This window comes from Apteryx rowi, unplaced genomic scaffold (assembly GCF_003343035.1).
Source record: "Apteryx rowi isolate R43461 unplaced genomic scaffold, aptRow1 scaffold_56, whole genome shotgun sequence".
Lineage (NCBI taxonomy): Eukaryota > Metazoa > Chordata > Aves > Apterygiformes > Apterygidae > Apteryx > Apteryx rowi.
Genome location: NW_020450827.1, coordinates 1686925 through 1702027, shown reverse-complemented (window position 1 = coordinate 1702027; position 15103 = coordinate 1686925). Strand labels below are relative to the sequence as shown.

At 36.6% G+C, this 15103-nt stretch overlaps 1 protein-coding gene across 1 annotated transcript; it reads right to left on the bottom strand.

Moving 5' to 3' along the window:
* Nucleotides 1-359: 359 nt before the first annotated feature.
* BNIP3L (BCL2 interacting protein 3 like) lies at nucleotides 360-15066 on the bottom strand. The gene is made up of 6 exons (XM_026081921.1): nucleotides 14885-15066; nucleotides 8346-8532; nucleotides 7371-7443; nucleotides 5396-5499; nucleotides 4461-4610; nucleotides 360-3185 (listed from the first exon to the last, which is right to left on the bottom strand). The coding sequence occupies exons 1-6, from the start codon at nucleotides 14967-14969 to the stop codon at nucleotides 3137-3139; spliced, it is 648 nt and encodes a 215-aa protein (XP_025937706.1). The 5' UTR covers nucleotides 14970-15066; the 3' UTR covers nucleotides 360-3136.
* Between the last annotated feature and the right edge of the window lie 37 nt (nucleotides 15067-15103).

Genomic DNA, 15103 nt, shown 5'->3' with positions numbered 1-15103 from the left:
AGAAACACAAGAAAATACAACTGACCTATTAGACAAAATCTCACCAATTCTACTTTGCATTTAATATGCCATTATATTACTTTAACAAGTTTTCCTTGAGAAGACACAGGAAGAAATAGAGCAGGTATGCCCTGCTGACAATGGAAATATTTTTGAAGTGCTTCAGGACAAGAAGCTGATGATTCCACGTTACTCAAAAAAACAAGCAATCTTTCAAAAAAAATTTTTTTCAGTCCACAAACATCAGCTTCAGTGTTCATATAACCCAGAAAACAATAGATTTATACAAAGCATTATACAAACCATTCCTGTTGGGGGGCGGGGGAAGGTAAGTAAGAAGAAAGAGGCGCAGCATGAAGTAATTTCAGACAACCAGTTTTGTGAGAGCTTTAATGGCACAAAATGTTTATAAGCTACAACTTATACATGTACTGTAAACTGTATATAATGTTACAAAGTGCTAACTAATCTATGAAGAATGCATAATCACTTTGGCTCAGTTAACTCCAATAGTTCAACAAATGTCAATTAAAAAATCTGAATTTTTAACAATCTTCAGCTTTCACTTTTTAAAACAGTAAGTAAATATGTTTTTACTGCAGTTAAGTTAGCCTGCTGCATTTTTAATGTGCGAGTTTATGCATTTTTTTTTTCTTGATCCTATTTACAGATATTTTAGGCCAGTTTTCACTGAACGTAAGAAAAATGAAGCCTGCATTTTTTTCCAAAACTGTAAACAGATATAAAGCTTTTTTAAACAACATTTGTCTTAAAACTTCAACTATCAATAGTTGAAACCCCTTTTCAAATTATACAACAATCTGTTTCTGTTCACTGTAAAACTAGAAGTTGTAGACTTTCATCCAAAGCTTATAGTAGGGTATCAATAAATACTGCATTGTATCATAGCAAGTGTTACAGTGATCATGTATCCATTGCTCAGTTGTAGTTTTCACAATTTTTTACTTCATGGCTCCTTCAACTACTATATAAGCTGTGTTGATACTCTAGTCAATAGTTTGTAAAATTATTTCAGATATTCTGTAGATGAATTACCCTTTAATTTATGAAGAGGTAATCTTTTTTCTTTTTTTAAAATGAAAGTACTCCCTACTTAGTATAAATCTATTTCTCCACTATTCCAATTTCCATACAAAACAAGGTGCTGTAATTAGAACTGAAAATGTTTCAGCCTTCCACCCATCCCCTCAATTTATGCAGAACTCTAAAATGATGTGCTTGGTACAATCTAAAACACCCTTCACCACTTCCCCCTTCCCTCCCCCACCTTTGGGTGAGACCCAATATCCACACTTGAAACAAATAGCAGTTGTAAGCAACTCAAGTGCCACTAGTATTCACAACTAGAAGAAAAAGCAGATATCTCAGCAGAATTGTTAGACTGCCCTTTCACCCTGAAAGCATTCTCTAACAGCATTCAGAAGTAGAGAATAAAAATAAATACAGATTAGCAGTGGATTTATACTTAACTTTTTTACTTCCTGGGAGCTATGTTCTTTTAAACCAAACCTCAATTGGAATTTAGCCTCTACGCATCAGCTGTTTCAAGCAATCACTGCTATATCAAATAATCAACTCTATAAAATCTGATGCAAGCAAACAATTATAGGTAGCTGTTTTTTTCCAAACTGGCTGACCACATTTTCTTAACATTTTCTATGAGTCAGCCTACTAAAGTTTTTATTTAAATGAGATTTTTGCTAGCTTTAAAATTAGCATTGGTTCCCTAAATACTTAGTATTAAAGTCTATATAATATTTTTTTATATATTTATATATATATAAAAAAACAACAGAGTATTCTATCCTTCAGAGTCATGCTACATGTTCTGAAATCCAATAAAACCTATTTAAGGACATGTATGTCCCAATGCTTTGTAACAATTTGGTACTAAAGCTTCACATTTTGAAAAAAAGTGTCACTGAAGGAGGACAAGGCTGAATGTTCCCTAAGATAAAAGTTCAACAACATTAGTGAAAATTCTATCTAAACATGAGACATCACAAGTGACCTTCAGATTTCACATATCCCCAGAGGGGATTGTACAGTAAACAATGAGAAATAGGAATATTGAAAACTCTTTTGCAGAAGACATTTCAGAGCTTTACAACTTCTGAATCTTTATGCACCTGCAAGATTGTCCCCCTTAAAGATAAGTCAAACGCTTTAACTTCTGAAACTGCCATATCTTCATAATTGTAAAATGGTTCCACAACAAACAGAATCATGTCCTTTTATACAGAGTCTAACTACACCTAGAGCTGTTGGGTTTTTCCTTAATTTAAAACTACTTTTAGAAGGGAAATTTTACATTTAAAATTTTCCCTTAAGGAAAAGGTAAGGAAAAGAAAAGCTTCTTCACATGCAAACAATGCAGTATTTCTAATATTTTCTAGGCATCAAACAGGTTTTCCTACTAGGAATAAGGAGCTGACTTCATAGAAAAGACAAGATTACAACAATTACCTAATATTAAAATATGCTGATGGATTTAGTTATCCTACTTTAAAATTTATGCAGTCTTTGCCTCCTGCAAATTAAATGGTGTTAGCCAATATAAGGGATTAAGTGAATTCCCCCAGAAGCTAATTTAAAATACTTTTTTTATTGCCAGTGATTTCTTAGTTTACAACAAGCTTGTTTTTCAAAAACAAAATTCATTTTCGCTCCAATCAATAATAATTTTCTTCTGAAGAGATTGTTAATTTTATCACTATCACAGTCAACATTTATACCATGCACAATTGCAATTTAAGTCAGGTTGCACTAAGGAGGCAACAGCATCACTGATAAAATTAAAATTTGCTGGTGGCATTTTGCATCAAGAGAAGCCCTTGCAACATATAGACAGTTGTAAACTCTGTTCAGCAACTCTGACGTGTCTTGCAGGCCAAGAGGCAGGGGAATGGGAGAAGAAAGGGAAAGAAGGTGGATAGCGAAACACCTCAACAGAGTTCCAACACAATACTGAATTCCAAGAGTTAGCAAAAACCTGGATATGTAAAGAAAGGGTGAAGTCAGGGTCATGCTTAAAATGGTCTCAAGTCAAATGTACTAAATGAGACAGTAACACCTTCACAGGTCACGTGGGTTTCCAGGTTTTGCACCCCATCTTTCAATAAGTGCTGGCTGAAGGTGTGGTCAGTCGTTTTCCAATGTAGATGCTGAAATAAAAAGTATAAGGCATATCGTATTTCACAGAAGTACTCCCTGTTTTTGAAACAGTCCTCATGCACTCAGCTATTCTAATTTGTCTTTCAAATAAGTTTGTTTGATGAGAATCTTCCAGAGGATTTTACTTCTCATATAAAATTACCTAAAGAATAAGATTTTCAGAAGAGCCTAGAAGGATAGAGATGTTATCAATGCCCAGTAAGAGTGTTTCTATCAGTCCCAAGCTCATTTGAAAACCCCAGTCTAAAAGCTTTTGTGTTCTGTTTGTAGAGTAACTGGTACAGGGGGCTGCTGACCAGCTGAGCAACACTCTGAGGTATTGTGGTAAAACAAAGTACTGTCTATAAATGAAGGAAGGTGAGCTTTAAAACAGTGAGTGTTGTGGACCTAAATGAATGCTGACCTCTAACAAATAAACCTAAAGATTTAATTCGCCGCAAAATAAACAATTTTGCTATAGTACAAGAGTCTTCTGACACTTTCACATATCCCATCCTACTAATTTAGTCAATAGTTTACAAGAATGTAAAAAGACACTTGAATTATACCCCAGGAACAAATGAATATGAAGTTAAATAAAAACACATTCATGAGTACATATCTTTGCCCCCATCACAGAATATAAGATGGATAAACGTGACGTAAGAATTTAAGCAAACTCAGAGATTATGTCGGATTACACAGGCACGGAAAACATTGCTGAGCAGAGCGGTAGCTGATCTCGCAGGATACATGCAGTATTTTACATATCTACTTTAAGTTTCCAAACTTAACTTTCAGTAATGTCACACAATTGCAGCATTAGACATCGAAAATTACAGAGTATGTGCCATACACACAGGACTTCAGCACCATTAGTTGTACAAAGTGTTCTTGTAACAGTTAGTAAAATTTACAGTAGTTTTCCACCTATTTTATTCTTACTTTTCCTATATTATAACATGAAGGATTTAAGTATAAGGGCTGAATAAGCAAATGGCTCATGTTAAAAATCACAAAGGTTACTTGCAAATTTGTGATAATCTATGCATTTTCAATGTAAGAAACTTGAACCTCTCCAGGAATAAAGCATACAAAGAGCTGCATAATAAGTTGCTGCAAAGTTTTCCTGAATTTCAAAAAAAAAAAGTATTGAATTTAAAGTAAGGTATAATAATAATCTAGTTATTCTTTGTAAAGCCTTTTTCAGTAAGCACCTGAAAAACTAGTAAAATGGAAAAGCAGTCAGATGCAAAATTTGAAGTGAGAATTAGGTTAATACTTACCCTAGTCCCAAAGCCAAAACATGAGATATGAACAGAGATGGAATGAAAACCTTAAGAAATTCTGCAGAGAAAATGCCACCTTTTTTCATTGCTCCACTTTTTCTCATACTTAAAGACACTGAACGTTTAGGATGTCTGAAATGAAATTCCCTGAAAGAAGAGGGGGAGGGGGGAAAAATTTAGCAAGTTTTTTTTGTTTCTTTTTTTTTTGCATACAAATGCATAGATCTCTGTAGGAACTTTTTTTAAAAGTACAAAGAGCTAGAGATCAAAGCAAGAGACCCCTTACACAGAGTAAGGGATCAAAGAGAATAATAGGAGGTATTGTGGAGAGACCACTTACACAGACAGTATAGAGACAAAGGGAGCAGTAGCTGAAGAGAGAGGTAGGTCCGAGAGAGGGAATTTCAGGATGTGATTTTTTAGCAAGAGCCTCATTTTTTGTTCCAAACAGAGATACAGAAGTCTGCCAGATATAGACAGCATCTTCTATTTTAATAAAAATGCTTTGCATTCAAGGATCTCAACGTTTCCCCTTCCGTGGATGAACATTACATATTTTACATAGAAAGAGAAAAAGGTACAGAGAATTTAGGAGACTTGCCCAACGCTATTCCATTCAATAAGCCAAGACTAAATCCCATGAATCCCAGCTCCAAGTACCCAGCTCTCCCAATAATTATAATTTTGTAAAGTAACCATGTAATCAACTTGCTGTAGATTGATATCAGTTTCAATAAAAAGGTAATTCCGATGTTATTAAGATTTTCATACTTAATTACGTTGACTTTTTATTGTCTCCCCAAGGAAAACCTATGTACTTTTTTCTAAGATGGTCTTATTTGGAGGGCCAGAGTAATTCCATGCAAGTGTAACTCATGATTCTTCTTTCCTTTATACAAGAGGAATATTCAGTAATAAAGAGTTTAACTCACTTAGGAGGAATGTTTTCAGGCCTACTCGACCAGTCTGATACCCAGTCAGCACTTTTCTTCAAAACTTCCAACTCTTTCTCTCCTTCCACTGCTTCCTCTTCAGACTGCAAATATACATGGTACAAGCCTTATAACACTCAATCAGCTATTCCTTATGGTATTAAATCAAGACCAACAGCAGTGACCAAAATGATAAGCACTAAATGTTGGCACCTGATAAACGAGCAAGTGTTCTTAGGAATATTTAGAAGAGATTTTATTACGCTAGCAGGATGGTCTGCAGAGGCCAGTATATCTCTGATTATATCATTTTATCCAGGACATAAATATCATTGTAAAGATTAAAAAAAAAAAAAAAAAAAGATGATCTAATCCTAGTTGTAAATAAACTGGCATTGCACAAAAAGATATTAAACAATTAGAGAGTTCCTACAATCAAACTGTAATTTTTGTTGTTTGTCTTTGATTTAAACAGTAGAGCATGTAGAGAAAAACACAGAAAAACGGCCAAATTAAAAAAAGTTTCAAAACTGGTACTTGGAATTTTTTAAAGGAGTTACTACAGCATTTAAAACAAATATTACTTGCAACTAGAGGCCTCTACTGTGTGGGTCCCAGATGCAATAGTCAAAGGCAAGCACTCAGTATAATTGTTTTGACTCAAAGATTTAAAGTTATATCATTATGTGCAATATCTGATGAGTTAACATATAGGAAAAAAAAAAGCTAAGATGACTTGAGAATGCCATTTCTTTGGCTAACACGAAATGGCATCGGTACAAAAATAAAATCCTCCTTAGTACAACAACAGTTTCCTGAGTCACCTTTAGCAAAATAAAACTCTATCACTTGAAACATTCAAGTGGGAACTCTATGAGAGCTGCAGTAATTGAAGTAATCAAATAGAACAATCAGAAAAGAGAGATGGCAGACCTAACCAAAGACCACAAAAGACTTCATTCAGACTGTTATGGCTCTCTAAGGCAGAAAGGCAACAGTCCTCCTGTTGCGCCAATTCTTTCACAAAATTAAATGCAAGGTTTCATTCTTTCAGAATTGCTTTCTATTTATATTGCCGAAGACAGCAAATTCCATTAAATGATCAAACTAAGTGTTCAGCATTAGTCTCCTCTCAGTTTGTATTGCTGAGATTACTCACAATCATGTGAGTTGATTATCCACAAAGCAATAAATTGAACATCCTTATCTCTCGTGCAGAAATATTTACATTTCAAAAGCAAAATAGGTTTGACACACACAACCTGAAATAGCGTTAAACAATGTCTCTGCTACTGAACAGAGCATTTTTCAAGTTTAGAGACGGAGCCTCATTTTTCCTTACTCCAAAGCTGTAAGTCTCTAGAAGTCAAATTTCAATTAACACAGAATGTAAGCCTAAAAAGGTTTACTATCCCTGCCTGGTTGTTAAAAATAATTGTTCTGGATTTTTTAATTAAAACACAAACACTTTATTCTGAAAGCAATCTCTTAAAATAAAAAATAATTTAAAATGACATAACCTTGACTGTACAAAAATTTACATGATTTATTAGACCTATTTACAGAGAAGTATTATATACATTTCTAATCAAAAAGATTGAGTAAAAAAACCCTGCAAGAACAAAGTACAAGACAAGTAAACAGCCTTATCCAAATGGCTAAGGAACAGCTCCAAATTTTGAACAAACAAGATTTAGATAATTTTTTTGCTTGTAGCGCAGGTAACGGCCCGGACTAGTGTCTCAAAATGAAAAAAAGCAATTTGTTAGAAAGCAGTAGTTTAATACATTTCTTTTATTTTGACATGTAAAATACATAACATTTAAAAGCTTTTGTACATGACTGAGAGCTTGCTGTACCCCTCAAGTACTCCTGATATGGATTTGTATAAATATATTATCTATGTACAATATCCACAACATTTTTTAATTTTTTTTTAAAGTTAATGACTTGTAAAGGTTAACAAAGAAAATACCTGAGAACTACTGTCTTTACTCGTGTGCATTTCCACATCAAACGTTATCTGTCCATCTTCTTGAGGTGAAGGGCTGAAGAAAAATTGATTATGTCATTTTTTTCATACTACTACCTGTCAACTACAGAAGCATTACTGTGAAACAATCCTAGACAATGCAAATCAGGGACAAGGTAAAATGCTGTATGATGCAGTAATGCTAATCTCACTCATCAAAATACTGAGGGCATCTTTTTAACTTGACTTCAGCTTTCATAAAAAAAGATGCATTTTAGAAATAATTCAAAGCACACTTAAAAGGAACTTATGGTTTAGAACTTTTAGAAAGGAATACCAAAGTGTACCAGAAACTTTATAAAGTTTCTATAAAATATCCAAATACCTCCCCTTTCTTGTATGCTACTTCAACTATAAAATAAGGGAAAAATTACCAAAAAGTTAACAGCTGGAAAATTAAGTGAAAAAATGGAATGTCTTTATTCATTTAAAATGTGGATGGGGATGGGAAAAAACATCCTTATACTAGTAAAAGAAAAAAGAAACTATACAGCCACCACCTAGCTAACATTTCTGGTTGAATTGGAAAGTACTTAACTACTGACAGTTTCTTAACATAGATGCAACAAACCGTTTATTTTTTACTACAGTAACCATTCTATTTGAAAGTCTTGTTTGGATTATTTTCAAACACTTTGCACCTACTACATTCAGTAGTCCAATCAGCAGTAACTGATTTTAAATAGCTCTTACATCTGATCAACTACTCCTATATAAAAAAACCACAATAGGCCATGTTTTTTTGAAACAGGCTTCAAGTTAATTTACTTTTTGACAGTCAGTCATCATGACACATCAAGTATTCCAAATACTGGGACATAACAAGCATAAGCCAGTGCAAAACCACTATCCTTCAGTTAATGTCTACAGGATAGAAATGATGAGAATTTCTATTTGGGACAGCACATATTTCCTTACCTGTCACAGTGGGAACTACCTCTTGAACTGCTCTGTCCTGATTCATGCTGGGCATCCAGAAGAATTTTTTCCATGTCTCCATTATGGATGGAGGATGATGAAGGGACATGTTCCAGACCTCCATTTTTCCCATTGCCATTATCATTGCTATTGCCATTGCCATTCATCTGTAACTCCACCCAGGAACCTGTTGGGCCAGCCAGATGTCATTTCATTAAAAGCAGTGAAACCAAAACCTATCTTAAGTTTATCAATTACACACAGAAAAAAAAACCATGAATATGGTGAATTCAGATAACATACACTGCCGCTGGGAAAAAACTCATAAACACTTACGGAGGACAAGGGTGACATGTTTCTTCCCATTTCATCAACAACAACAACAACCACCCCTAAAAAGTTATGTTACTATTTACCTCTGAACTAGTCAATAATCGAGGAGGGGCACTTTTAATGCTGTAATAATGCTTTAATAAATTTTTCTCTGTAGTTTGAAGCTTCAACTACCTATGTATCACTCAATTACATTAATCATTCTGCTTCCCTGTTCTACACTCCTTTTTGAAACAAAATTTCCATTCCTTAACCCTCCTCCTGTACAATTCCCTCACCTTCAATTTTATACACACCATCTTCCCTCCACTTCCAAAGGCCATGATCTTTAAACCAGCCTCTGATTTTTATGTACATCAGGCAGACTGCCATTCTCATTAGCTGGCCTCATTCAACTTCCTTTGCCCTGGCCCTCTAACAAACATCTCCCATTCAGTGCCATCTGCCACCTATCCTACCATAACCTTAAGAAGTGGGTCATATCACACTCAAATTATCAAAAGCTTGAGGCAGGTATCATGCATCCTTACACATCTAAAGTACCATGATTACTTATAATTCATCGCACTTAGATTAAAAGATTTCACTGCTAACAAAGTAACAAACTAAGTTACATGGGAAAACTAAAATTCGTAGATAATAACAGTAAATTCAATGCCATCAGTTGAGCTTTTTTTTTTTTTCCCCCCATAGCTAGGGAAGACTGTATACAGCCTACAAGTTTTGAGATGCATTCTGTTTGGCTTTTTTCCTGTAATTTTAATTATGGGATACCACTGTGTGCACCAAGATCTGACAAAAGAGCTAGGAATTTATTATCAGCAGTAAATATATCTGCTACAAAAATTTATGTATTCTGCACTTGGTTGAGTTCCCCCTTCTCTCCCCAATTTAAATGTGAAGATTAACTAAACAGAAAATAATCTTTATCAGTATGTTCAAAAACAACAGTTCTCAATTTATATGTTTTGGAAATATTGTTAAGTCATAGACCTACCATTTAATGTCCTGAGGGGCACCCTCAGATCTCTACCCTTCTATTTGCTCCAGTTATTTAAATACATTCCCTATCCAACTGTGATCCTAACATTCTCATTAAGATATATAGCAAGCATCATTTGAGCATACAGCCAGTTTATTTATCAGAGCATACCTATTTGCCTGAAACGGCTAAAAGTTGAGAGATTTCCTTTTACAGTTATTGCACTTATTACTGAAGTTTATACTGCATTTTTCTGTTATAAAATTCCAGCATTTAACTGTTTTCTTAAGCACCATGTAAGAAAGTATTCGCAATTAGGACCTTACAAATTTCCATTTTGTCAAATAATTTTGTTAGGGAAATGCAAGGTCTTTAAGTGTTGTTTCTGTTATGAAGTCTTCAATCACAACATCAATTATTATTTTTTTTAAAGAACTTTATATTTGATGTACCCACCCTTTCAAATAGCTCATTAAAAGATTTAGCCATGAACACAAAGAACTACTTAAAACATCATCAGAAAATAATGAAACATACAACTAATTCAGTTATCTTAAAAGTTCCTATACCTCAAGAAAATTGCAGCATTTTCCTCAAGGTAAATGTTGTTCTCTTTTCAATACTGCATAGCATACAAAGAGTAAATAATGCTCTCAAGTTAGAAGACTGTGACAAAGGAGGAGAAGGATCTCTGATTTTTCAGAAGTATACTGTTTTCAACCCAACACTATTTCCCATTATTGATCAGGCAATAATTTCACACATGTATATTATATCACCACTACTCATGCATAATTTAACTTACACTGCCTGAAGGTGAGAGCTTTCTTTTTTTTTCTTTTTTTTCTTTTTTTGGGGTGGGGGTGGGGGGTGGGGAGGTCTGGACTCCTTTACCATAGAGGTAAAAATATTCAAAAAAAGGAGGAGAAAGGAAACCATAGATACATGGAAAAAAATAGCCGAAATTACTTTTTAAAAATTATTTCTTAGGTTCTAAATTTTAACACTGATTTATTGACATCTAAAATGTATCTTAAACTACCTCTACCTATTTTTGCAGTAAAGTTTTGGCTCTGGGAACTCTTATCCAGCAACACAGGAAGGAGTATATGTCTCAAAAAGTTCACCTATTTTCAAGTTGATTTTATGAAGCAGAAACAGAGAGTTTATCCTTACCACCAATTATTAACTATACCATTATACCGATGACCATGGAAGCGTAAGACTCAATCTTAGGAGTCATGGTGATTTATAGTTTAGTTTTCCCAAGCAGTATTCATGAACAAGGAATTTAAGCTGTGCACAGAGCTCTTGTCCATAATCGCAAGATGTACACCAACTCCGTACTGGTTATAGAGTTTTTCAGATAATGAAGTGTTAACTGTGAAAAGGCAGCCTTTTATCTAACTTGCCATTTATCTAAAATGTGTTATGGCCATACTAAGAAGAACAGTCAAATTAAACTATGAATGAGGAGTCCCAACAAGTCAAGCAGTAGCTTACATGACAAGCAGCACGTTCTCCATCTGACCTCACTTCTAATGAGTCAAAATATGCTCAAGGAAGCACAAATTCAACCTGACATCAAGCTAAAGCATGTAACATACTCCCACCAGCAGCCACAAACTCTGAGAGGGAGCCAGTAAACCTTAAGTTTCAGACACCCTGTTTAGAAGATCTCTTCCTGGTTGACAAAGGTTTACTATGGTATCTTCTAAATATGTTTAATCCAGGTCTAGGTAATACATGGGAGAAATTACTGCACGAAATCTGAACATGAATGCAAATATCTTACTCCCTTTCTCTTCACTCAAGGAGCTAAAATTCAGCTTCCTAGAACAGCAGTGCAGCAAGACATTTGAGAATAAACTGACCAAGTATTAAAGAATGCTTCTTGCCTCAATATTCCTTTGAAAATAAGCTGCATTAATCACCCACAGGAGAACTCTTAATTTTACTGTATTTTCAACTTATCAGTAAAGAGTATCATTTCTTTCCCATCCCTCCCCAAATCACATAATACATACTTCAAAAAAAAAAAAGCCAAAACTGTTTACATGAATGATATTTTTCTATTTTTCTCCAAAATTATTTCAGCTTTGTCCATGTTCTAAGGCAAAATATTCCAGTATGAATGTATACTGATTTTTTCTGTAGTTAATAGATAAGTCTGATCATTTTTCATGCTTGCTTTTTTCATTTTAACAATTCTGAAAAAATTTCAATGTTGTTTTAGAAAAATGATTTCTTTCACTTTTTCACAAACTAGTGAAAAACAGTATTCAGATCATCGACACAATAAAGAAATAACTAAATGCAATCTTTCATGTGAAATTTAAACATCAGGAAAATATTTATTAGTCTTATATCACAAAATTTTTACCTTAATCAAAATGTTGGTGTTACATCTGTTCCATTTTATACAGAATTACCATGCACACCCAGAACATCCCTTGACCTTTTTCTGGCAAGCAGAGATTCCTAGGAACTATGATGACACTGTTTTTGCCAAAGTATAAAACCCATTTTAAGAAGTCTAGAACTTTACAAACTAAGATCACTGTGCAACTGCTTTTCTGTGAAAGTCTCAGACAGATTTTCTTATAAAAAGCAAATAATCTAGTCCATTGGTTATAGATTAATGACTGAGGTCCCATTTTTCTAGCCATTTTAGCAAAACCTTAATGAAGCCAATGGGAGTCCATGCAGGTGCAGGACTCCTCCCATATAGACAATTTCAGGATTTAACTAGGTCTTACGCAGTAACGCTAAATTAGTTGATAGGTAAGTCCTCCTAAATTCTGTTGCAAAACTAAAGTATTAATAGGTTGTCATCTGGTACATAGCCATCATGCATGTGCAAGTGCCTATTAAATGAAGAAATCTAATAATCTAATGGCTTTTAGAAAAAGCTAAAGGGTAAGAATAATCTCACAACTTTAGCTACAAATTCATAACCGATGGACTGTTTAAACAATAGTATGTAAATGCATGGGGAAAATGGAGTGTCATTTTGTTTACTCAGTTTCTGATTCCACTTTTGCAGGGAGAAAGGAATTCAAAGACTTTTTCTTTTTAAATACTCCAAACTAATAGCTCACAACAAGTCTGAGCCATGGTCAACCTGAGTAAGTTAAGAAATATCGCTTTTACAATGAGATACATCATTATATGTTGAGGGGGAAAAAAAAGGCAACTGTTCAAGTTCCCACAATGACCATTATTTAGCAGATTTCTCATGATAGAGCTAGACAGGTTTTCACCAAAGGTGCGATTTCTTCTTTTTGTAACAGAACTTTATAATAATTCAAATACAGGAAACATTAGGGATTCCCAAAGAAAGCAAGCCTTTTTTGTGTGAACTAGTTTAGTTACCAGTTTTATTCCCAGGTTTTCTGACCTTCGATTTAAGGGCTAAGGGAACTTTGAATGAAAGCCTTAAACACACACAAATGACATTCAAAACAAAATGAATAAGCGTCTAACCTCATTAGCCTGAAAAGGTTCACTGAAAAGCTTGTATAATGGCAGAAAACATACCTATAACACCAAAGCATTGTGGAGCGGCTAAACATCTGAAAGCAGTACTAAGTCTACATGGGGCCGATTTGGTTGCATTTGTTTGGTTCACAGAGCGCAGACCATCAAACATTTCCTCTCATACCTTGTGTTCACCACCTTCAGTAATCACATTGATTTTGCTAAGCCTTTATGTGCTGATCTAGCAATAAGATCTATGTGGGCAGATCCAGCACAGGCTTACAGCGCACTCATCTCTTGTTGCTCCTATCTTAAAGGAGATTAAGATCTCCGACAGAGTAAAGTTAATGTATTAACAGAAAACAAAAAGGAAATATCAAAATATAGAAGAAGCATCAAAGATTACAATTTATAAACTAAATATAAGGCATCAAGTTAGGCATTAGGCATGTTCCAAATGTAACACAATATAACTGTTATTTAAATATGCTAACAACCCTGAATAATTTGCTAAAGATACCTGTTTGACTCAGGAAAACATACTGTTGTGACTTCCATAGTTATCATAAGATGTAATGTTATCATAACACAATAGTAGTCTTATGAAATAAGTATGGTTTATTCTTCCTTAATGCAATTCCCATTGAGTTATGGGAGATCAACTAGCCAATATATTTTGTCATCAGCTTAACTTCATTGTAAACCATGAAGGTGATAGTTAATCATTAATGCATTTTATTCATTTCTTCAACCGCAGTATCCTTGGTACTTACAAACAAACGAAAACACACGTTTAAATAGCTGTTTAAAACATGGAAAAAGCCAAATAAGTACCAGAGCCTACAAAAAAAAACATCGATGTGCCATGCTAGTGTTATCCTGGGAACAAAAGGATGCAGCAGAGCAGCTGACATAGATGCCGGATATAGAGGAAAATAGCTCACGTCAGTGATATTGACTCAGCCACTGAATAAACTCATTCCCACAGTCACGCTCCTCCCCCTACCCTGCTGTATCCCCATCTTAGCTGTTAACACCAGCCATTGAATAAACTTAGTTCAACCACAAAACAAACCTGCTCTCGCTCTCCTCATCTCGCACCGGCCCAAGGCGCTCACTCCCGCCTCTGGTCGCGCCCGCCGTGGCCCGCTCACCTCAGGCGCGCAGCCCTCCCTACCGCCCAGGCGAGGAAACCCCCCGAGCGCTGCGCTGCGCGTCCCGCACCAAACCCAGCGGCTCGGCTCGGCTCGGCGCGTCGCGTCGCTCCTCACAGAGCGCGACGGCTCCTTCCCGCCCTCGCCCTGCGGCCGGGCCCACCTCACGCTCCAGCCCCAGCTCTCACCCCATTTTTGGCATCTCCCTCCTCTCTCCGCAGCACCCTCTGCCTTCCCAGTCCCGCGGCCAGCGACTCCCGGGCCCCAGTCACCTCATGACGCCTATTTTATCCCCGCTCCCCGTCACGAAGCCCCCAAGAAAGCCCCGCTCCCCCGCGCGACCCTCGGCTCCCCTCAGGCCTCCGCCGCCCTCCTCTCCCTCAGCGCCCCTCGCAGCGGACGCAGCCGAACCAATTACACCCCTTCGGCCGCCGATTGGCCCCTGGCAGCTCGCGCGGCCCCGTTCTCCACCAATCCCGGCCCAGGTAAGGGGGGAAGGGGGTCGCAGTCCCCGGGGCAGCCGTTACACCCCTCCCCCTCCCCCCCTCAATTCGCGCTCATTTACATATGCTAATGCGGGCCGCACTCACTGTTGAGGCCCGGCTCGGTGTGCGTCCCCTCAGCCGGCGGGTTGTTGTTGTTGTTGTGCTGCTGCGGCTCCTGAGGGCAGGACATGGCGGCGCAGGAGCGGCGGCAGAGGCGACTGAGGAGCCGCTGGGGCTGGGACAACAACAACAAACCTGGACTCCGCTCCGGGCCCGGCCACCCCGCCTCCTCCCGCTGCGCACGCGCGGGCCCCGCCGCGCCCG